Raw genomic sequence first — 24574 nt, forward strand, 5'->3', positions numbered from 1 at the left:
AACATTGTAATTACATTGTTGCAACCTTGTAATTACATTGTCATAACATTGTATTAACAAATACAACAGTAATGTAGGTGTAATTTTTTATATTTCCTGTACAGTATTTGTGTATTATAGTTATATACGTATACACAGTACACATGTAATGTAATTAGAAACTTATCTTGATGTAATTACTATGTTGTTACATTGTAATTACTATGTTGTTACATTGTAATTACTATGTTGTTACATTGTAATTACTATGTTGTTACATTGTAATTACTATGTTGTTACATTGTAATTACATTGTAGTTACATCGAAGATAATATTTATAAATGTAAATGTTTCTTTGTATATTGAATCTATACTTTTTGGTTATTTATAGTTGTATACATAAATATACACAGTACACATGTATTTACAAACTTAATTACCATGTCATTACATTGTAATTACATTACTATATCGTTGTAATTACATCCAAGATAATACTTATAAATTTAACTGTTTCTTTATATATTTAATGTACAGTATTTGTGTCCGTATATGTAAATATATGCAGTATACATGTAATTACAAACTTTTAATTTGGATGTAATTACTATGTCATTACATTATAATTAATATGTAATAACATTGTAATTAAATTTTTATAATATTGTAATTACATCTATGATAGTATTGTGAATGTGTTCATGTACAGTATTTGTATCTGACCAGGTAGAGAAATCTAGAACTGGTTCATCAAAAAATAAAAAATAAATAAAAATATTTCACCCATATAGTGTATTTTCACCTCAAATTTTACCCATGATTGTGATTGTATCCAAGGCATGCATTTTGTTTATCTTAAGCCAAGGATTCTTATGCTATCAGTCATTTATTAGTGAACATGGGAGACTCTTAAACAAGAAACAAGAATATTTGCAGGCAGTAATTATTAGAGTTCAAGCACCTGTGTGGTTATAAGTGGTCATATACTTATAACCAACAACATTTCAACACATTAGCCATAGAGATACAGCATTTTTACTTTTATAACAGATGAAGCACAACCTATGCGTGAAATTAATTTATTAATTTTGTAACTTATTATCAGAGTATTAGTTTAGTAAATAGGCTAATATAGTATTTTTGATATTTTGACCACCAAAAATTTTGTAAATCCCCCAATATTATCTGTCAAAATGTAAATGTTTGCTAATTATTCATATAGGCTCTACAGAACTGGCAACACTGGTTTGGTTGAGGTTGAGTGAAAAACTTTTGACTTGGACAGTAAGATCTAACATATGATATGAATATTTTGTGTATGCATCCAACATAGCATGATATCTATACATAAATCTCGACACAGACCTCCAGGACAATGTGCTGAACCTGCACACCTGCAGTTTCATTCTGATTGGTCATCGTTAACCTTATCTAACATTTTGGTTTGCTGTAACCAATTTGAATCCGAAATTATAACTTTTTTCCACATAGCTTTTAATATTCAGTGTAAACTACTTCTACACTTGTTTATATCTGACCAGCTAGAGATATCTAGAATGTTCCAGACATAAAATACTTTAAATAATTTCCCAGAATTTCACACACAGTTGTGATTGTATCCAATGCATGCGTTTGTCATCTTGAGCCAAGGATTTCCATTATATAAGTCATTTATTAGCATCTCTGATGAACAATTTAAGAATTATTAGCCATTCTGTACTTTTAATTGCTGTAGAAAGTAGAAAATTTAAAGTTTCTATGATGGTCTGCTTGGTAATGACTGAAAATCCTATCAATTACAAAAGAGTTTCAGCATTACACTCATGAACTCCTAAAAAAAACATACCCCAAGCAAGCAAGCAAACAAACAAACAAACAAACAAACAAACAAACAAACAAATTACTGCACTTAGTGAAACGCAGATGTCCTACCACAGCAAACACAGTCTAATCCATCTATTTAATAAAAACAAAAGGAGCACGGCATTCATAAATATCCTCCTATTGTTAACTGTCATGTCAAGTTTCATATTACACCCAAACATAAGTCGAATCAGGTTCCTGGGTTCAAATATTCCGCGAGAGTCAACAATCAAGCTGTTGCAGGACTGTGTTTGGAGCAGGTGCGACAGGCATTGGCTAATCGCTGCATATTCTGGGAAATCGCTGAAGAACTAAGACAAATATAGATATATATCACATCATACGCACCTGATCCCACTCAATCTTCTCTAGGGAATGGAGATCCAAAGCATTTTGCATTTATTTTGGCATTACAACCAGTTTTACAAAGAATTGGAACAAAGTGCTGAGTGTATCGCTTGAGGCAGTACCCCTGACAGTGAACTGTATAAACGTGACAAAATGCATTTTCCTTTCATGCCACATGCATTACATGTTCACATTGAGGTAACAAGGCAACTGGATGTTAGTCATTTTGAATGAGAGGTGACAGTAGTGACAGTGACCGTTGAAGATGCCAGAGAGATTAGCAGAGTTCAACTTTATGCAAATATCTAGTGACTACTAATAGAAAATACAGACAGCGAGACGTGCACGATCCACCAGCTGATATTGAAATTGAGAATAAGCCCTACAATCAGCAATGCGTGAGTCTGAAGGTCATCCAGCTGGCCATACTGGTTAAGATTAAAGGTGATGTTTTTAGATGGATTCATGTGGAGCTTTTGATGTGTTGACAATGTGATGAAACTATAAACATGCTTATATGTTGTTTCTAAAATATTGCCCTTTAAAGCACTGCCTATATTGCGATCCAAGTAATGATTTTGTAACAAAATGGACTGACTTGATATTAAATATCAAGATCTACTGTTTTTTATAATCTCTAGACTACAGTTGGCTTGTCGACTGCTTTCTGGACATTAAATAATTGGCAAATCTTTTAAAAATTAAATGACGACAAAACTGAGATCTTGTTTTTTGGTTCAGCTGGAAGCTGTTCTTCTATATCAGCTGCTTTTGGATCTGTGAAAGTGCATAAAGCAGCATTTTATCCAGAATATAAATTTGACAACAAAATATATTCTTTTTTTAAGCTTAGACTTACAGCAAAAATGATGTCCTTTCTTTCTTTCAATGACTTGGAGACAGTTATTTATGCTTTCTTTACTCACTTCTAAATCTTAAATCTCTCTTCATGTGGGAGTTAGCCAGAAAACGTTGGCGTTGTTACAGTCAGTCCAAAACATGGCAGCAAGATTGCTGACTGGAAAATATGCCCATATTTCCCCGATTTTGCTATCTCTTAAATTGCTGTCAGTTATATTTTGAATTAAATATAAACTTTTATGGTATGTTTTTAAATTTTTTAATGGACGGCATGGCCCCAAAATATTCTGTAACATTGGTAAACAGACATTCTTCTCTTAGGTCATTGAGGTCTTCCAATCAGATTCTTTTGGGGGTTAAGAACCAGATGCAAACTTAAAGGTGATCGTGTGTTTTCAGTTGCTGCCCCCAATCTCTGGAATGCACTGCCTATCCACATACGATCTGCTCATTTCATTTCAACTTTTAAAAATAATTTATTACTGCTTGCTTTTAATCAACCAGAGTTTTAAATAATTAGTTGGCGGTGTTTAAATTATGTATTTTGTGGCGTTCAATTTGTAAATGTACTGAGTGTGTTTTCTTCTTTTTATCTTTTGATTTACTAGTTTGTACAGCACATGAAGGAACCCTGGTTGTTTAAATGACCTTTAAAAATAAACTCAACTCAACTCCAGTTTTTAAGGCATTGAAATGCATCTAATGTGAAACATCATCTTAATCAGTGTTTTTTCAAAATGTTTCTCAGATCAACCTAATGAACATTTGGTTGTAAAAATTCACAGATTTAGTCATTTTTATAACCAAAAGTACAAAAAAATGCAAAGTTCCGTCAAGAATCTCTATTGGACACACAGGCTGACAAGTCATTATCAGTCTGCTTCCAATATACAATATGCAGTTGATTGCAGGTGATTGGTTGTTGTCACTTCAGCGGCCAATGAGATATCTCCATAACATTTAAATACCACAGTGCTATTTGAGCTATAATTTGCAGCAGGGATGGGCGATACCATCTTTTTTTATGTGATATGATACAGATAAATATTTAGTTAAATTTTAACTGATACTGCTTATCTTAAATCTGAATGTGTTTTATCAAAAAAAGGTAATTTGTTAGCAAATTATTACAAAAATTATTTAAATAATATTTCTTTTTAAAAATAATGCTGGGTGACGCAGTGGTGCAGTAAGTAGTGCTGTCGCCTCACAGCAAGAAGGTCGCTGGTTTGAGCCTCGGCTGGGTCAGTTGGCGTTTCTGTGTGGAGTTTGCATGTTCTCCCTGCATTTGCGTGGGTTTCCTCCGGGTGCTCCGGTTTCCCCCACAGTCCAAAAACATGCAGTACAGGTGAATTGGGTAGGCTAAATTGTCTGTAGTGTATGAGTGTGAATGAGTGTGTATGGATGTTTTCCAGAGATGGGTTGCAGCTGGAAGGGCATCCGCTGCGTAAAAACGTGCTGGATAAGTTGGTGGTTCATTCCGCTGTGGCAATCCCGGATTAATAAAGGGACTGAGCCGAAAAGAAAATGAATGAATGAATGAAAATAATGCTAATAATTTTATTAAAAAATCTGAATTGACAAATAAATTATAGTGTTTAAACAACCTTCTTGAAAAAATATTGATTATTATTAATATTAATATTTATTTTAATAAAATGAACAATAGCTTCAGCGCCAGTAGTGTAGTGGTGAGTGCGTCGACACATGCACTCCGGTGCTCACGGCGACTTGAGTTTGATTTCCACCTCACAGTCCTGTGCCAATCCTTCCCCTCTTTCTACTCCCCACACTTTCCTGTCAATACTCTACTGTCCTATACAATAAAGTTGAAAAACCCTTAAAAAATAATAATAAAAAAAAATTATAAATAAAATAAAATTAAAAAATAAATAGCAACAATAGCAACAAATAAACTGTGCATACTTTCACTAATAAAATATGTGAAAAGTCCAGATAAAAGGACAATTTTTTTTACTTTGTCTTATTTAGCAATCTACAGATCACTTGTGTAAGCCAATTTAACCCCTGATAAATTATGTATGATTGTGAGATTTGCCCATTTATGTTATGAATAAATTATGAATACAATGAAAAATCTATAATTTTAAGAAAATACAGATACTAAATTAGTAGCTTCTGAGTATCAATAAATCCATACTGCAGCATCGATGCACGCACCCCTAATCTGCAGTGTGTTTTTAGATACCCTCCTCCACCCCAGCTCCACCTGTGTATAGATCTGCTATGGGGTTGCAGCAGCACTGTGCTATATTCTGAGACAGCATGTTTGTGAATATACTGCCAGTAGCAAGTCTCAGTACTTGCTCTGCCCCAACAATCAAAGCAGCAGCAGCATAGTCAATCTATGTCGCCTAGACCAAACACATCAGCATAGCCATATTCATTACTATACTAAATCCAGAAGAACTTTGACAGCATCTTTAAGATGCACTAAAAAACCTACCTAAAAAAGCAATAGTACTGTTCAAAGTTTTAGGCACTTGCGTAAAAATGCTGTAAAATGAGGATGCTTTTTAATAAATAATGCATAAATACATTTTATTTATCAATTAACTTACATTAACTAAATCAAATCAACATTTGGTATGACCACACTATAAAAGCACTTGGTACACTTGCCCATAGTTTTTCAGGTAGCTTTACAGGTAGGTTTTTTGAAGCATCTTAGAGATGTTCCCAAAGTTCTTCTGGATTTAGTTTGTCTTAGTTTATTCTGTTTCTTCAAGTCTGATTAGTAATCAGATCAGATCTCTGTGTGGAGCACTGGCTGTTGTCAGACTCCTTGTGCAGACAATAATCTCACTGTAGAATTGCAATTAATGACAAAAATAATGTTCGGAAATGTCAATTGATATTTCAAACTGACATGCTACAGAAACGTATAGAAAAAACCAACTTTAAACCTTTTTTGGTAAAAATACTAGCAGCTTAAGACCTTTGCACAGTTCTATATATTTATTTGCATTTTCTGTGTGGCTTCTAACCTATGGTCTTTTGTGTTCAGCAAAAGAAATACAGTTTTCCAAAGACACAAGTGTGTTAGTAAATGATGACACAAAAGAAAATCAATACTGTGTTTACTCACCGAGTCTGAGCTTCCCCTGAAGGAGTCTGTACTGTTATAAGTACATGAAGATCTGCGCAGAACTTCCTCATCAGTAAGATGTCCATCGTTTGTGCTTCCAGCATCTCCACAACTCCCCAGTGCCTCCTCAAACTCCTCTTGGTCATAATCCGACTCTGTGTCGGGCAGAATACTGAAGCTGGTTTCCTCCTCCGGCAGCAAGATCTCCGTCTTCCTAGGGCTTTTATACACCACTTCAAAGTCAACTCTGCTTGAAATCAGCGTGGGTGGAGGAGGCGGTGGAGCTGTGGGTGGAGGTGGAGGGATGTCTGAGAGTCTGTTGTGTTTGATGGATGAACTGGACTTGGGCCGCTCCATCCGTGCAGGGGAAGAAGTGCCAACCGGACCTTCAGCAAAAGCAGGAGGTGGAGGAGGAAGACTGGAGAGAACCTCCTTATCCAGAGGTACAGCAGCCGGTGGAGGGAAGTCTGGGAGCGGGATACACTCGTCCTCCGCGTGAAAACCTTCATCCACCTCTTCCTCGGCCAGAGGAGCAGTGGTTTCAGAAGGATCGTGAAGGTTTTCCTCACTGGACAGCGACTGCTCCAAACCTCCAAAGTCCAGCATCTCTAGGAACTCGGTGGCCACGCGTGAAGCCTCTTTCTCCAGCCGGTAGATCTCGGCGTCCCTCTTCTGGCGCAGCTCGTCTCTGGAGCTGTCGTTCAGCAGAGAAACCCCCTCGTCTCTCTGTTTCTGCAGCCGCTCGATCTCTCGCTCTAGCCGCAGGATCTCCTCCATCTGACGACTCTCCTCCTCGGATGAGTACTGGCACAGGCTGTGGGACACGTCCTTCTGGGAAAATGAGAAAGCGTGAGCTGATTCTGTCTATTCAGCACTTTCAATGGTCCAAAGAAAGTTTCATGCTGTAGCATGCAAAATGGATGATTCATGGGAATCTTTTTAGTATTATGTAAACATCATGGCACATAAATCTGGTTATCATTTAGTTATGTGGGTCGTGAAATCAAGTTTACAATAAGTTTGAATAACTGCCATATCAGCAAAAGTTTCAATTTAATGACTTAAAATAATATGGAAAAGAAATAATATGTATTCCCTAAATCGTAAATATAGTTAAGTGTAGATGTTTATCAATCAAAATATTTTTTAGGTAAACTAAGTTTTACAATATTGTTCTATATTTATTACAGTTTTGGTAATAGTAGTCGCTTTGGTGCATTTCTCAGATCAGAATTGAAATTTTGCAAAACATTAAGTACATTTCTCAAAACAGTACATACGAATAGCAAAACAAAACCTGCAAAAGCCAGTCTTTTGCTCAAAATCCTTAGTTCATCTCTAAAAACGAAATCTCTTTGTCAATAAGTGTGTCAGTGCCATCAGAATGACAAATCCTTGTGTCATTGTGTGCGGATAAGACAGTCAAATTACTTAGCCATGTTGTCAATATAACAGTGTACAGTGGAGGGGTGTTCTGATGTAAACTATGGCTAATTTTATGGCTTTGTACTGTAATTTGTTGACAGTTCTTGTCATTGTGATACAGAAAGGAACAGACAGCACTGCATAGCACAAAGAAAAAACAAACAAAAGCAGAAATATGAACATGGGAATCTACTTTGAGATGCACCTTCATTAGAAAAAGTCAAGATTCACCTGGGAGAAATTTACCAATCGTTTACAGATCTATAAAAAAATAAGTCTAATGAGAATGTATAGAAGATTGTATTTTGACAAAATATTATGACAACTTGTTCAGCCATTTTGCATGTGAAGACTTATGCCATGAACACATGATTAAATGTTATGCAGGGTGAGACTATTCAACAGAGAGCAAAATAATATAACATAAGCAATTGATAATGTAGGAAAGAGCATGGATGTACGCAAGCATTTACAGCTTGTTCAGAGAAATAAGAAACTGCTTTTTCGATTTAACTGACACGATGTGAAGATTGAACAGGGAGTTTTGAGAATTTCAATTCTGATCTGTGAAATGTACCAAAGCCACTGAGAAAAACTGCAATTCATAAATATCCATGTGTTTGAGAGTTTGGTAGCTTGTGCTAGTATGAAAGTAAATTTATTATAGTGTTTTTATATACGCCGAAAACTAATAAATGCAGCTTTTTTGTGAAAATAAATAAAAGAAATTCTCTCAGTGTAATATACATTTATGCAAAAATGAAATATATATTTTTCTTAGCTCTACATATATAAACATAAAAAATAATTGTTCATACTAAAGTTGATATATTTAAAGAACTTCTTGCTGACAAATAGCCAACAAAACCTGCTGGAATAAAAAACAGTGACAAAGTATGAATACTTAAAATGATAATTAATTTGTATTTTGAGGTTGCACTGTAATCTCTAAATAAAGTTTCTATCTGCATATCTATATATGGCTGTCAATTTTATGTGTTATATATTCACCCTCCTGTTTAGTTTTTTCCCCAATTTCTGCTTATCGGAGAGATTTTTTTCGACACATTTCTAAACAATAGTTTTAATCACTCATCTCTAATAACTGATTTATTTTATCTTTGCCATGATGACAGTAAATAATATTTGACTAGTTATTTTTCAAGGCACTTTTATACAGCTTAAAGTTACATTTAAAAGCTTAACTAGGTTAATTAGGTTAACTAGGCAGGTTAGGGTAATTAGGCAAGTTATTGTGTAACAATGGTTTGTTCTGTAGACTATCGAAAAAAACATATAGCTTAAAGGGGCTAATAATATTGACCTTAAAATGAATAAAAATTAAAAAAAACTGCTTCTATTCTAGCCGAAGACTCCAGAAGAAAAAGTATTATCAGATATACTGTGAAAATTTCCTTGCTCTGTTAAACATCATTTGGGAAATATTTGAAAAATAAAAAAAATTCAGAGGGGGGCCAATAATTCTGACTTCAACTGTATATTAAAATATTGTTACACTGAATGCAATTTTAGTATGTCTACTTTAAACCATTCAAAATGCATGATAGCAGGCTCAGAGACAAAAAAAACAAAAACATTCAATTGAAAATGTTACATAATAAAATGTACAGAACATATTAGGTTTTAATAGGATTTTTGTCCTTTACCGCACAAGGCCATGGTATTACCAACAAGACACTTTAGCAAGTTAACATAAAAAAAATAAGGACAAAACGTTACATAAACCTTTGCAGATTAGAAATCTCTCTCATAGGAACAGCAAATGAAATGTCAAACAGAACTAATACCTTGTGGTTGTGATGGTTTTTCCCCACTAGACTCCTAATATGAGGCAAAAGAGGAGAGAATCCTTTTAGACAGAGATTAAGCACAGTCCCGCAGCTGACGCAGATTTTAGTTGACCTAAATTAAAAGTCAAACATTTGCCCATCAGATTACGCTTTACCTGCTGTGCCCTGCCTCTCTGTCCTCCAGTATCTGCTTGCTCCTGAGATCCTCTTGCCTCCTCTTCAACTCTTCCTCCTCCTGCTGGAGCCGCAAAGCCTCCTGTTCCTCCTCTCTTCTCCTCTTCTCCTCCTCTAGAACCCTTAGTCTCTCCTCCTCCCTCCTCCTTTCTTCCTCTTGCCTTTGTCTCTCCTCCTGGAGTCTCCTCAGCTCCTCTTGACGCCTCCTCTCTTCTTCTTCTCTTCTGATCCTCTCCTCCTCTTCTCTCCTCTGTTTCTCCTCCAGGAGCTGCCGGTAGAGCTGTCGAGCGATCTGTCCACGCAGGTGCTTCTGGAGGACCACTGCGGCCGAGCGGAAACGAAGAAAAGCTTGTCTCCAGAAGTGAGCGCGGTAGTTCTTTTGGAGTGTGACGGTGCTGCTCCGGACTCTTTTATAGTGTTTTCTGGCAAGAGAAGAGTTAGGATGTTAGAAAGCAAGTCCTTTGGGCTATTCATTAATGATTGGTTTGCAGGGATATTACAGTCATTCTGAACAAGTTATAGCAATCACTCAACTAATCTGTTGTTATTATTACAATAAGCAACTTATTTAAGAGCAATTAGTCACATAATTCAAAATAGCCACAGTCTTAGATTTAAATATATTATGTCAATAATAAACACACACCTACAGCGTTCAGCAAATTTAACAAAAAATGCTGCTCCCTGTATAATTTTCCAATGTCTCCTTTCACATTCAATTGCATAAGCTTTTTTTCCCTTGTCCATACATATATACATACTTAACCATATAACTATATATTTATATATATATATATATATATATATATATATATATATATATATATATATATATATATATATACGTATAGAGAGAGAGAGAGAGAGAGAGAGAGAGAGAGAGAGAGAGAGAGAGAGAGAGAGAGAGAGAGTTTAGATGCAAAACCTCTAAATGTCATTTGATATTTTCTGTTTTCACTCAGTAATTTTATTTTTATAGTGACGAATAAGTTATTTTTATTGTCTTTAAAGTGAAATAACTGAACATAAACATAGGAGGCTGAAAAAAAATGCAGACAGCATTTAGAGGTTTTTGCGTCTAAACTCTTCTAAACCTGCCTAGTTAACCTAATTAAGTTAAACCATTAAATGTCACTTTAAGCTGTACAGAAGTGTCTGAAAAATATCTAGTCAAAGATTATTTACTGTCATCATGGCAAAGATAAAATAAATCAGTTATTAGAGATGAGTTATTAAAACAATATTATGCTTAGAAATGTGCTGAAAAAATCTCTTCGTTAAACAAATATACATACTTGACCATAGACCTTCCTCTCAGAGAAGGGGTTAATAGCGGACAAAAGACACAGACTAATACACCAGGTGTAAATAGGAATAGGTCTCTCCCTTATTAAATCTCTTAATCTTCACATCATGTATAAACAGGGCCATAGACTCAAAGCAGAAAACCTCACACCTGACCTGCAATGCTGAACTGAGCGTCTGTATGTGTGTGTACTGTATATGTTCACTTGGGTCTGTTAGTGTGTAAACAAAATGATAGTTTAGAGATTTTTGTAAAGTCCAAAAACCAAAACAACATCTTAATATAGCAGTTAAACTTAGTAATTATTCATATTTTGATGTCAATTTGATTAAGGCATCGAATTAACCTTCTGAATATATGTTTTTATAAAGCTTAAAATGAATATTCTAATTTTATTGGTGATAGGTTCATTTTATCTCCTCTAAAGTAAAGCAGTTGAGTTTTCCCTTTTTTTAATCCATTCAGCCTATCTCTGGGTTTGGAGGAAGCACTTTTAGCTTAGCTTAGCTTAAATCATTGAATCGAATTAGACCATTAGCAACTTACTCGAAATTGTTTGATAATTTTCTTATTTAAAGCTATTTGCTTTACTATACTATCCTATGCTATGCTATGCTATGCTATGCTATGCTATGCTATACTATACTAAACTATACTATACTATACATACTATGCTATGCTATGCTATGCTATGCTATGCTATGCTATGCTATACTATTCATTCGTTTTCTTTTCAGCTTAGTCCCTTTATTAATCATGGGTTTGCACAGCGGAATGAACCGCCAACTTATCCAGCAGATGTTTTACGCAGCGGATGCCCTTCCAGCTGCAACCTGACACTGGGAAACACCCATACACTCTTGCATTAACACACATACACTACGGCCAATTTAACTTAATCAATTCACCTATACCGCATGTCATTGGACCGTGGGGGAAACCCACGTAAACATGGGGAGAACATGCAAACTCCACAGAGAAACACCAAATGACCCAGCCGGGGCTCAAACCAGCGACCTTCTTACTATGACGCGATCATGCTATGCACTGCACCACTGTGACACCCTATACTATACTATACTATACTATACTATACTATACTATACTATACTATACTATACTATACTATACTATACTATACTATACTATACAAATATTTACTATTCAAGCTTCTGGCGGAGTAGGAGATAAGCTGAATGGATTAAAAAATGGCAAAATCCAACTATTTAAGTCTAGAGGACTTAAGTGAGCCAATTTACTAAAACGTGGAGTGTTTCTGGTCTTAGCTAGTTAAAGATGATTTCTAAGACTTTACCAGATGATCTTTAGTTCAATCAATTGTAGTTTCTAAATGACCAACACATCTCAAAAACGGCAAAACTATATTTAAGCAATTTTATTCTAGCCAGATAGCTAGTTTTAAAGGCTAGTTTTAAAATCTGAATATGTACTCTCAATTTAGACACCCTCAAGTTGTTTCACATTTGATATGGTTAGGGTTAGAGTTTTTTTTTTCTCTGTTGAACACAAAAGAGAGATATTTTGAAGAATGTTGGAATGAAAAATAAATACTATGGATGTCAACAGTCCAAGATTTTGTGAAAATAAAAAAGGTAAAAAACTGAAACAGGTTTGGAACGAGTGGAGGGTGAGAATATGATGACAGAACTTATAGTTTTAGGTGAACTCTCTTTTAAAAAGTCACTTATGAAAGAAACAGTTGTGTGTACAGTATAAGACAACATAAACCCCCTGATCATTTTATAAACAACTGATTTATTAAACAGTGAACAACATGTAAATATATATTACTTTGTGTGTACAGAGCTTATTTAGTGTTCAGAATTTGCAGTGAAAAGATGAGAAAAAATGGTCTAACCTTAATTGTTTTCCTTTACTTTCCTAATGAATCTAATCCACTTGCTTTTGCTCTCAATACACTGATTCACACAGCTCTGGTAAATCATTCTGCAGTGCAAACTTCCAACTCATTGACATGTTGGATTTTCTCAATCCATCCACAAAACTCAATTCGAAATAAAGACAAAGTAAAGACTTCAGTATTGGGTTGCATATTATTTCTACATGCCCGCAATCCGAAACAGCATCTCAGCAGACCCTTTACACAAAACGAATGTAGGTTATTATTATTAGATATTATTAGATATTTTCATGACGTGCGATTCTTCATGGTATCAAAGTCAATGGAGAAAACAATCTAGATCTCAGCTATGTTAAGCTAGTCCAAGCCTTTAGCTGATCAATCAGATGTTCTCACTGTGCCAACAAAATGAAAACGAAACCAATGTTAAGCAATTTTCTTCTAGCGGCATATGTAGTCAGCAATCACTTCTGAAACACAAAGCTGCATGTACCAACATAAACCCCCTGATCATACAATCGGTCCTAAAAACTGGCTGGGCTGATTCTTAAAAAAGCAGCATGCAAATTAACTGAACTTGAGTGAAATGTTTTAACATTTGAAGAGAAACAACACTCATGAACCATGATTTCATGGTTTATTCCTGAACTACAATAAATCTAATCTAATTTGATACGCCTTCACATGAAAACAGCACAAATGAACTGATGTCAATATTTTGATTTATTACTATAAGCAGCAGGGTTGGGTAAAGTTACTTGTATAAGTAATTATTACAATCCTATGTCACTTTTTTAAAGTAACTAAATGTTTTTGTTTCTTTTTATTGAAAGCAATACGTAAGAATGTGTTGTTATTTTTTATTGACTATTTCAATGTTGCGATGTCACTGGCCCGTGAACATTTTCTGCTTGTTGCCAAACTATTTCAGAACTGTAACAGAAGGCGATTCAATCATATCTTGATGATAAAACGGCTGCCATAACATTATTCATCAATTAGTGGACCATTTTGGATTCTTGGAAGCATTAGAAATTAAAAATGTAATACGGGAAATACTTTAGGACCATTGTTATTGTTTACATCCCTCAAAACGGTCTATAAGTGTAAGATTACGATAGGCTTAAGCTTGTCATATATTACTTTTAAAAAAGTTTAAAACATGTTCAACACTGATAAGCATTATATTAAAATAAAAAACAAAGTCTGGGCAAAAATAATCTCGGAAAGGCTTGAAGCCCAAATTAAACTAGCTTAAACCAGCAAATCAGTTTAAGAACTAAATGTCTGACTAGCTGACAAGTCTACAAAACCTCTAAAAGCCAGCATGGATTAAGCAATTTCCTTCAGTTTTCAGCTGCATGTCTGAACATAAAACCCCTGATCACAATAACAGTTCTCAAAACTAAAAAAAAAACCTGACAGATTTGCAAATTTATTGAGTTAGTGTGTGTAGTGCTTTTTGTTCACTGTTTGCAGTAAAAAGACACTCCTGGCAACTTTTCCTGCACTTTCATAATGAATCCAATCCACTTGCTTTTACTCTCAACACTTGCACGCATCTCTAGTAAATCATTCTAAACTTCAGGTGATTGACATATTCGACTCCCATGCACTCAATAAAAAAGTAAGTCGCAGCGGCAGTCTCCGAAACTCACCTGACCTCATTCGACAGAGAGTGTTTATACACAAACAAGCAGAAAGCTGCACTAACCTTGCCACATAACTTAGTATGTGGGCCCGGATCACCATACCAGCCGCTTTGCGCACCTCCTCTCTTTCCTTCTCCAGCCTCTGCTCCAAAGCTTCCTTCAGGAACACCTGCAAGCCAGCAAAAAAAACAAAAACAAAAAAAAAAAAAACAAAGAGGGAAGAGGGTGGGTTTACTGTAGGTGAACTAATAACTAACTCTCTCCAGACGCTGTGTGAGCTGTTCTCCAGTCTGCTCAGCAGGCTACAGGCTACAGGGAGCTGAACTGTGGAGCTCTGCCATTGTGCTGAAACCACAGTGCTCTGATTTCCTGTTACTGCTGCTGCTCGGGCTATTCCAGACAGACTGACGTGCACGGACAGAGAGAGAGAGAGAGAGAGAGAGAAAGAGAGAGAGAGAGAGAGAAAGAGAGAGAGGGGAGGGGGAACGGGTGGCTCTTGGCCAAACAGCAGGCCACACCCTCACTCTCTCTCTTTTAGACACACAAGACATGAAGGCTTAACCCTTAGCTTACTCATGCTGACTCACAGAAGAAAAACCCTCCGCAATGTTGATTAAATGGTGCATTTACAAGAGACCATTAGTGCTCAGGCTTTAATAAAACTTGATTGGTATATATGTTTCTGTTGCCTAATAGTTTGGATTCCTTGCAACTGTCACATTTGGCTTAGTTGGTTTTTAACACATTTAAATGAATAGTTCATACAAAGACGATGATTTTCAAAGATGCTGTTGGCTTTTTTTCCCCATTAAAGTATCAATGCAAAATATTGGTCCATTAGTGATGAAGGTTAAAGGGGACCTACTATGTGCCTTTTTACAAGATGTAAAATAACTGGTGAGTGTTTATGTGAAGTTTCAGCTCAAAATACCATACAAATAATTTTATAACACTTTAAAACTCCTCTTTTTAAGCTTTGATCCAAATCGTGCTGTTTTGGTGACTGTCTCTTTAAATTTAAATGAGATTGTGTTCTACGGCTTCTTTTCAAAGTTATAAATGCTTATGTGTCAGCATTGTGGCAGATTCAAAGCTCTAATGGCGGACGGCTGCTTCTCATTCAGGGCTGTCTATGCTAATGAGGAAGAATTAGTCCCTAGTGGGCGTGGCTTTTCCCCTCTGATGACATGTACAAAGGGAGAATGCCAATCAAAGTGTTTCTCCAGACTGTTTTTATCAACTCTGATTATAAGAAATAGAATTAATGAATGTAGACATTAGAGGCTGGTTATTTTTACACACATTTGCCACACAACTGTGTTTAAACCCTCTATAAAAGGGATTTTTGCATAATAGGTCCCTTATAATTTATTTACTAACTTGAACAAACAATTAGTAATACATTACATTATATATTATTAGTAATTACATTACTGTGTTTATTCATCTTTGTTTAGGTTAGTTCCATTTATTTAAGGTAAACAATGTTAGTTCATGTTGGCTCACAGAGCATTATCTAATGTCATCAACTGTGGATTTTGATAATGCATTAGTAAATGTTGAACTATGATTAATAAATGCTTTACAAGATTATTTATATTTAGATAATGTTATGAAATATGTTAACTAACATGGAAACATTATTCTAAAGTGTTAGCAAAGATTTTTGTTTAGCTCATACAGTGCTCATTGGTGATTCATAAAGTGCAAGTCAGAAGTTGTTGGAAATTCATGAATGCTAAATAAAATGAATACCCCGGCTCTTGATGTTACACTGAGGTCAGTGCAAGAAATTGAACTTTATTACATTTAATCCACAGCATTGGTCCTTAGCGCATTTATGAATGAGTGTGAATATCCTGTTGCATAATTACATGGATGCAATCTCATAAGTTAGCTGATGATATTTGCTTACATCCTTTCTATATAGGTTTAATCAACTGTGATAAGCACAAGTACCATTTTGATGAACAATGCAATGCACACGTCTTTTCTCTCCATTGCAAACAAACAGTGTCAACACAAATGCAAGTTTGTGTAAACACATGAACGATTTTGTGACAGTCAAGAGTCTTACAAACATTCTCAAGACGGTTTGCTGATAACCCAATGTTGTTAAAGGGATAGTTAAAAAAATGAATTACCAAACAATTTAAATGACCTCATTATTTATTCTCTCTTATGTGATTTTAAAACTGACACTCTTTCTTTTTTTACTTTTCTGGTGGCTAGCACCTATCAACTTTCATAGTAGGAAAAACAAATACTATGGAATTCAATGGTTCCCAGCTACCAGCAATTTAAAAAATATCTTCTTTTCTATTCAACAGAAGAATCTCAAATAGATTTGCAACAAGTGAGGGATGAGATGTAAACATTGACAGATTTTTTTTTAGTGAACTATCCTTTTAAGTACACTTTGAAATGCCCCATTGGTGCTTGCAAAAGTGCAAATGTGCAGGCTTGACATGCAAGAATTAATTTTTTGTTGGTCAACCCTCTGCAAACATCACAAAAGTGTACTCTTTTTGTAAATGTTTGATAAATGTAGCCTTATTTTGATGGGGTACTTTGCACAATAATTTACAAACCTCAAAACACTTTGAGGATGTGCATAATTTCTTAAAAATTCCTGTCAAATATCGATATCTACACTGTAAAACCCAAAAAGTTAACTCAAATCATCTGAGAAAACCGATTGCTACAAACCATTTAAGTTCACAAACTAATCCTAATGAGTACTGTGAACTTAATCCATTTGAGTAAACGAAGCAATTTGAGAACAGTAAAACCCAATAAATAAAGAGAACTCAAACCAACTGAGTACTGTAAAACTCAAGAAGTTAAGGCAACTCAAAACCTTTGAGGAAACTGATTGCTACAACCATATGAGTACTGTGAACTTAATCTATTTAAATTGAAGTAATGAGGTATTTAATTAACTCATTACCTTCAACACTGAGTTCAAAGCTCTTTTTAAATGAGTAGAATTACCTTTCAGTAACATTTGAGTTAACTACACTCAATTTATTTGATTAAGTTGACTGTTGGAATTTACAGTGTAAGACCTAGGCTGTTTGCTCAATAACTCACAAGGTATGTTCTTGTTTTGTGTCACACAGCTCTTTGGTACAAGGCCTTTAAAACATTGTCTGTCATGAAAATCTGCTAAAACGACTTCAGTCAGACATTGGTAAGGCAAAGCAAAAACTAGTTTATTCAAACAATCCTGCAGGATGACACCTGTTACACACACACAGAGTGAATGTGTAAGAGACAGTGTCTCAGTCTTCTCAACAGTCTGTATGTGCACCGAGGATGCACTGAACTCTCACAATTGTGCCAAACTCAAGGAAAGATATATTTTTGTTGGGAAAAGGATCTTGTTGTGGTTTTCTAACTACTGACTAAGAGAGCTACAATGTATGTGACTTTGGCCTTGACCATTACAAAATAGCTTGATTTCTGTCTGCATTTGTTGTTCATTAAGATGTTCATTGGAATGTTCCATTACCAACAAAAGAGCTCATGAAAAAACTAGGTAAAATGGCAAATGCACAAATGCAGATTTATGGCATGTTTACTTTGTTAGCACTGTTGGTAGGTTTTGGGCATATGGTTTAATGTTGGTGATGCATTCAACAAGCAACTCCCTCTTGTGGATGTTTCATGTAAAAAAAAGTGTAGCAAACGTACAAGAGCAATATATTTCAGGTCAAACGTTTTCATTGAGTCTGGATTTGAGCCAGTTTCTCATGCGTCAAACAAGCACGCTTGAGCCAAACATGAATGCTGAAAACACTGTTCGCTGATAAACGTTTATGTTCAAGTCAAAATGAAATCTAGCCATCAAATAAAGTGATGATGTCTCTTCAGAAGAGCTGGATTAAATCGCTCTATTCATTTGGATTTATCTTTGAATCTCTATATAGGAATGTTTTTGAAATATCAGATTTTTTCTGTGAACAGACTTTGTGAAGGAAAGATTGAAATCTCTCAGATTTTATTTAAATCGTCACTTTCAAAGATTGGTTTATTTTTGGTTTGGAAAATCTTCATTTGCTAAGCTAGTAAGAAGACTGGGGGAACATGCATCAAATGAAGAGTTCAGATGCAAGTGTTAAGTTTTCTTCTAAAATGAGCATTATTCTCAGCCTAATTAGCATTGTATTTCAAAGGTGAAATACCTAATAAAATAATAAGATCAATATTAACCCAAGATTTCCAATACAAGCTAGTAGAAATTATTTGTCCTTTCTTTTTTCCAAGAGCTCTATTATCGAATTAAGAACAATGTTTCTCCCAAAGCAGAAGGAGTACATTTTAAAATATTCCATGATATGTACCCATCTTTAGACTTTTTAGACATAGATTTAATTTTGATCACAACAATTGTACATTCTATGAGGTTGACATTAAACGACTGCACAATTTTTTTGAATGTTTATACAGCAGAACCTTTAGGGCTGATTCATTCGAGTGATTAAAGGTTTCTCTCGAGCTGTCCTCCCAATTTTCAAACAATGATATTTTCGTTGGTTTATTAGGGAAGGATGTTAATATTCAGTTTGTATTTAACAGTATTCTAATTTTGGAGACATTTTATATTCATAAATGCAAGTGCCTTAAAACAAAACCACTGGTTTTAGTTTTCCAAAAGGAATTTTGGTTATACTGTAAATCTCTAAAGTTGCTAAAATCAAAATGTGGAAGAAGACTGTTTAGTTTATTGAAAATATTTTAATTAATTGAAGTGTAAATGCTTTTTTTTTTCTTTTAGATGTGTTTGTGTGTCTATTCTATGGTTTAAGTGTGTTTATTTGTATTATCATTTATTGATTTGATTATTATTTGTGCTCTGATCTATAAATGTAAATGAAAGTTGTTAATCAAATTTGCCTTATTGTAATTGTGTTATAATGCAATAAAAAACATTGTTTTATAAAATGCTAATGTTAGAAGAAAGTTTCAGCAGGCACTTAGAGGTTGTTGCATCTGAACTCTTTAAATATACAGTAAATCACATTCTAACACCAGCCTGTATATGGGGGCACTCTATTACCAGAATCAGGTCTTTTCAATTAATATCAACCGCGTCACGTCTGGCCTCCCACAGATCTTTTAAGTCCATTGTGAGATTTCCTGGAATCGACGACCCAGATGTTCCTGTAATCAGCGACGCACAGCTGCAGGCGCGCACACACACACAGAGAAACACAGGAGGAAGTTTCCTCGTCCACATCCTTCCCCCATCCCACGCAAAAAACCCTGAGCCCCGATCTAGGGATCACACTTCCTCAAACACACAATCAGCATGGATATAATTACACACAGGTTGTTTTGTTTCGAGCAAGGAAACACAATCCCAGACCCCTTTCTCCATCTTACAGCCCTCCCTTCACCTCCACCTCAAATCTGACACTCGAAAAACACCATGAACAAAAGCCAGCGCCACCGATCTGTAGTGAACGCAGATCACAATCACACGCTCCTGAGCAAAATTATCAAACAAAACAGAGCTCGAGCCACGATAACAACCATAACCGGCCTCCAAACATGTTGGACAAATGTTGGACAAAGTCATGGGTCACCGACTGGAGTCACGTAAATTCAGACTTGCTGGAGTACATCAAACTGTTTTTCACAAGAGACTGTATTTATATAGCAACATGAAAGGCATGTGGGGAACATATGGGTAAACACTGATCAAACAATATGTCTGATCTTCCTCCCCCGCAGCTAATAATACTTCATGTGGCCTTTAAAATGACATTGGTCAAGAGCTTGTACTGTGGTTTTTCAGCAGGCTCTTAACAAAAGAACACAAAGACATCTATTCCCAACGTTTGAGGAGAAATCGCTCTCATTTATGGTTTTAAAAAGTCCGGTGAAGTGCTTTGAAATGAGCAATTTTCTAGTTTAATGTGTGAGCTGAAACATGAAGAAAGGGCGGGACATAGTGTAGCCCCTCCCCCTTTAAAAAAAAACAGCCAACAGCAGTCAAAAAATCATTGATTCACTGCAAGTTTGGGTGGTTATATCATTGTAATGTGAATTTGGTCACTATCTTGGAGCACACTAGCTTATTGATATACTTGTGAGTAATTCATAGATACTAACATCTAAAAAAAACTTTATTATGATTTCACAGGGACTTCAAGGAGAAGATTTTTTGTTTACTGTGTTGTTCCTAGCAGATTTAGTTGACACAAATACCCAAAATGCAACTGAAAATGCAGGATGCAGGATCTGGACTTTACAAGTCCAGCAGGACCCGAAAATCAATGTGATGTCTGACTTGAGGGGGTTTGAGTTCAAAACTTAGATGAGTGCTTCGGGCATTGGTTGAGTTCTTTATCAGCAGCCTTAGGTTGTGATGAGTAGTTGAAAATAAGTGTGATTTTTCAAATGAAGAGTTCAAATGCAAAAAAACTCTAAAGCCGTTTGAAATTTCCTTCAAAAATTAGCATTTTTATCAGGCTCCTGTCTGTAAGTTCAGGAATTTCAAGTTTATGGCAAAGAATACACTCTTTTAAAGGTCTTTATAATGAAATAACTCAACATAAACATGGCAGTCTGAGAAAAATGCTTATTTTCTATGGATATTTCAGATGGCACTTAGAGGTTTTTGTATCTGAACTCTTCAAATGTACTTTGGAGTTATGGAATGAGTGAGGAACAAGGGGTTTAAAACCTTAAATCCATCTAACCCATAATTGAATTTAATTTATAAAGTGATTGTTTCAAATCCTCTGGTCACAACTGAAAGCTTGAGTTTTTTATTTTTTTATTTTTAGTAGTTTGTGTAATACATATGGATTAGTAAACCAAATTCATGAATTTAATTAAATTGCAACTCATTGGTTAATCAAGTTTGTAATGATAATGAGCTGATTCTGACCTACAGTACCCACTGATGAGATATTTCAACAGACATAAATAGATGACAATGAGAGAGTGTGCTTACTGTTTTACAGTTTGACTTCCTTGTGCATAGTCGTCTACTGAAATACACACTATGGATCTAATTTTACTTTAGTTTTAGCAAATATGAAGATCTGCTGGTTTTAGACTGCCTTCAGAATATTTCTTAATTGTTTGCAATAATCTTGTATGTCGTATGAACTGCTTAAGGGGTTGTCCAATGTACATTTAATTGTTATATTTGTTTTTACTTTATACAAGTGAACCATCAATGATTTGCCTAATTACACTAACTTGCCTAGTTAAGCCTTTAAATGTCACTTTAAACTGCATACTAGTATTTTGAAAAATATCTAGTCAAATATTATTTACTGTCATCATGGCAAAGATAAAATAAATCAGTTATTAGAAATGAGTTCTTAAAACTATTATGTTTAAAAATGTGTTGAAAAAAAATTCTCTCCGTTGAAATTGGGGGAAGAAATCATCAGGGGGGGTAATAATTCAGGGGGGCTAATAATTCTGACTTCAACTGTATAGTTTATAGGTATAATTTATACTTCTAGATATTTATTAGGAGTCCCCAGATATCCAGGGCCCATAAGTGGCCGCTTACCTTGCTTATTGGTTAAATCCACGCCTGAGTACGGGGTGAGGGTTTGTTCTTTCAACAGTACTTCAACAGTGTGTTACTCTAAGCACTGTTATATAATGTTGTATCATGAAAGCAAACTGAGTCATGAATGGTAATTCATTTTGACATAAAACTGGGTATAAATGATCTTATACAGACACAATCCAGCATCAAAAACACAATACATGCAATACATTCTTAGATAACCATAAACTAGTGAGTGTGGGAATATTATTTTTGTGGAGGGCTGTGTTATTTAGATAGAGATGCGTTTTGGGATAATGGAGTGCTTCTGCCATGGGCTTTTTCTAGCTTTCCATGTGTCCATTAGTGCAATAGGCGTTTTAATCAATGAGTTAACTAGTGAAGGTTAGAGTAGACTATCTGACCTTGAGTACATTGGAGCTCTGATGTGCTGGGAACAAATTGGAGCCGTCCAGTCCTGACCCCACCATTGAACAATGAGGCTATTTTACAGCTAAACAATTTGTAAAGCATGACTCTATTCAGCAGGGAGTGAGCTCAATTCATTTGTTTCAGTGTCTTTATGCATATGTGTGAGTGGGAGACACAAAGCAGCATTCTAGGGAGCAGAGAAATATTGCATAGCATTCAATTGTCTATTGAGGCTGTGATGAATCCACATGTAATGTGAACACTGCATAGCACGTAAACATTTGACATTTTTACAACAATTACATATTTTGATATTTAAATTATTGCTTAAGCAGAACCAATTTATATCTAATATATTTAATTTTGAATAAAAATTCAACAAATTTTTTTATTGAATATAAGCAGGGCTTAATTTGTGCCCTGAACACGCCAGATCCGGCTCCTCTGAAATCTGATCTGGCACCTCATTTTACCGATCCCCCTCCTCAACCACCCTCCTACCGTCCACTGTTTACTTTCACTTTCTTCCGCGACTCCCCAACCCTCTTCACGTTCGTCCGCGACACCCCCCCCCCCCCCCCCCCCTCCATTTTCGCATGCAACACCTCTCCATCCTTGAGTAACATGCCGGATCCGTTACCCCGATCTTTTCTGGGACCTCGCAATTCACAAATTAAGCACTGAATATAAGCAGTTACAGTTACACTACAAAATTTATGCATGCCATATAAATTTACTTTAATGTGATGAAATATGTATATATGATCAAAACAACAGTGAAATACATATTTTTACTTTTTTAAATTCTATATATTTTAACATAGTTATTAACTTAAAAATGATTTGTTTCGGCACTTGTTCTAACTACATATATAAAATGAGCTGAATCAACACAATTATTGAATTTTTTTTTGGGACAACTTAATTATTTTATGTTTAGTCCACTTAAATTTGTAAATACAATTAAGTCAACTTGATCAATTTGTGTTGGGACAACATGAAGGAATTGTGTGGAACCCAGCATTTTTTACAGTGTTCTTACTGTATGTCAAATCTGAATTTTTACCCGTTCTCAGTGTGCGGATTATACACAGACGATCGGAGGGGGGGGGGATTGGCTTCAACTTTTTTCGGTAAGTTTGTGTAATACATGCTTCAGTCATTTATGCATTTATTATTATTACATCTAGTTTATTAATTAAAAGTATTTAAGTTTTCAGCGTTTTGATGAATATTTAGTGTATTCTGAGCTATAGTATTCTCTGATTAGCTATTTCAGATGTTGCTGTAGGTCAGACTACAAACGTTATTATGCATCTAATTTGACTTTACTTTCAGGCTAAATGTAGATACAAACAACTATTTTACAAGAAAACAAAGTCTTGTGAACATGATCATGTCTATCGGTGCTCTAGATCATCCAATTTAAGACTTTTTCCTAGACTGATTGGCGCAATTATGCTTTCACAATGGTGTTAGGGGTGGTCAAATGTATATTTATGTTATCTATTATTTTAATTAATAACATTATTATTTAAAATACATATCAGAGTTAAATATTTGTCAGTATTAAAGGACTGACCCCCCTTTACATCTTGTTTTGACGTCCTTCAGGGGGGATCAAGCGTTAATTACCCCCTGTAATCCGCACCCTGCCAGTTATTACAATGTTACATTATGACCTTCAGGAATCACTGTAATATGGTGATTTGCTGTTGAAGAAACATTTATTTGTATTATTATTGTAAACCATGATGATTTAGCTTTATACAATTAAAAGAAAGATCTTCTTAATCGCAATATCAAATTGTTAGTTCAGTTTACTATAGTAACAATGACTTACAGACTGTAAAAGCACAATGATGAACAGTCATGCGCCCCCCTTTACGCAGAAATCCTGATCTTGTGGCTGGGTTTATTTTGCAATAATGATCTTTATTAGTCTAACCTTATTCTAAACTCATCCAATTGTTTAGTTTAAATGGGATTTCCTTCATAATGATTTCACTCTGAGTCTCATGACCACAAACAAAGAGCACTGACAGGTCATCACTGTCTCCACATGCATGCACGTATTGCTAACTTGTTTTAAGGACGTTTTATCATTTAGAATTGTATTAACATCATTCTATTTGATTTTGATGAAAACAATTTAAACTTTAACTTTGTTTAATTGTTAACTAAAATTAAAGTCCTAAAAGTACAATTA

At 35.1% G+C, this 24574-nt stretch overlaps 1 protein-coding gene across 2 annotated transcripts in view; it reads right to left on the reverse strand.

Annotated features, from left to right (window-relative positions):
- Positions 1-24574, reverse strand: part of myo10l3 (myosin X, like 3) — a 179175-nt gene that overhangs the window by 37301 nt on the left and 117300 nt on the right. Inside the window, exons 21-24 of one of the 2 annotated variants that reach the window (XM_056464724.1) lie at positions 14474-14580; positions 9553-9993; positions 9395-9428; positions 6162-6989 (exon numbers count right to left, since the gene is read on the reverse strand). In XM_056464724.1, the coding sequence (XP_056320699.1) occupies positions 6162-6989; positions 9395-9428; positions 9553-9993; positions 14474-14580 (1410 nt within the window). Of the gene's footprint in view, positions 1-6161; positions 6993-9394; positions 9429-9552; positions 9994-14473; positions 14581-24574 lie in introns of both variants that reach the window. The other variant, XM_056464723.1, reaches the window with a different exon arrangement.

Source organism: Danio aesculapii, chromosome 9 (genome assembly GCF_903798145.1).
Source record: "Danio aesculapii chromosome 9, fDanAes4.1, whole genome shotgun sequence".
Lineage (NCBI taxonomy): Eukaryota > Metazoa > Chordata > Actinopteri > Cypriniformes > Danionidae > Danio > Danio aesculapii.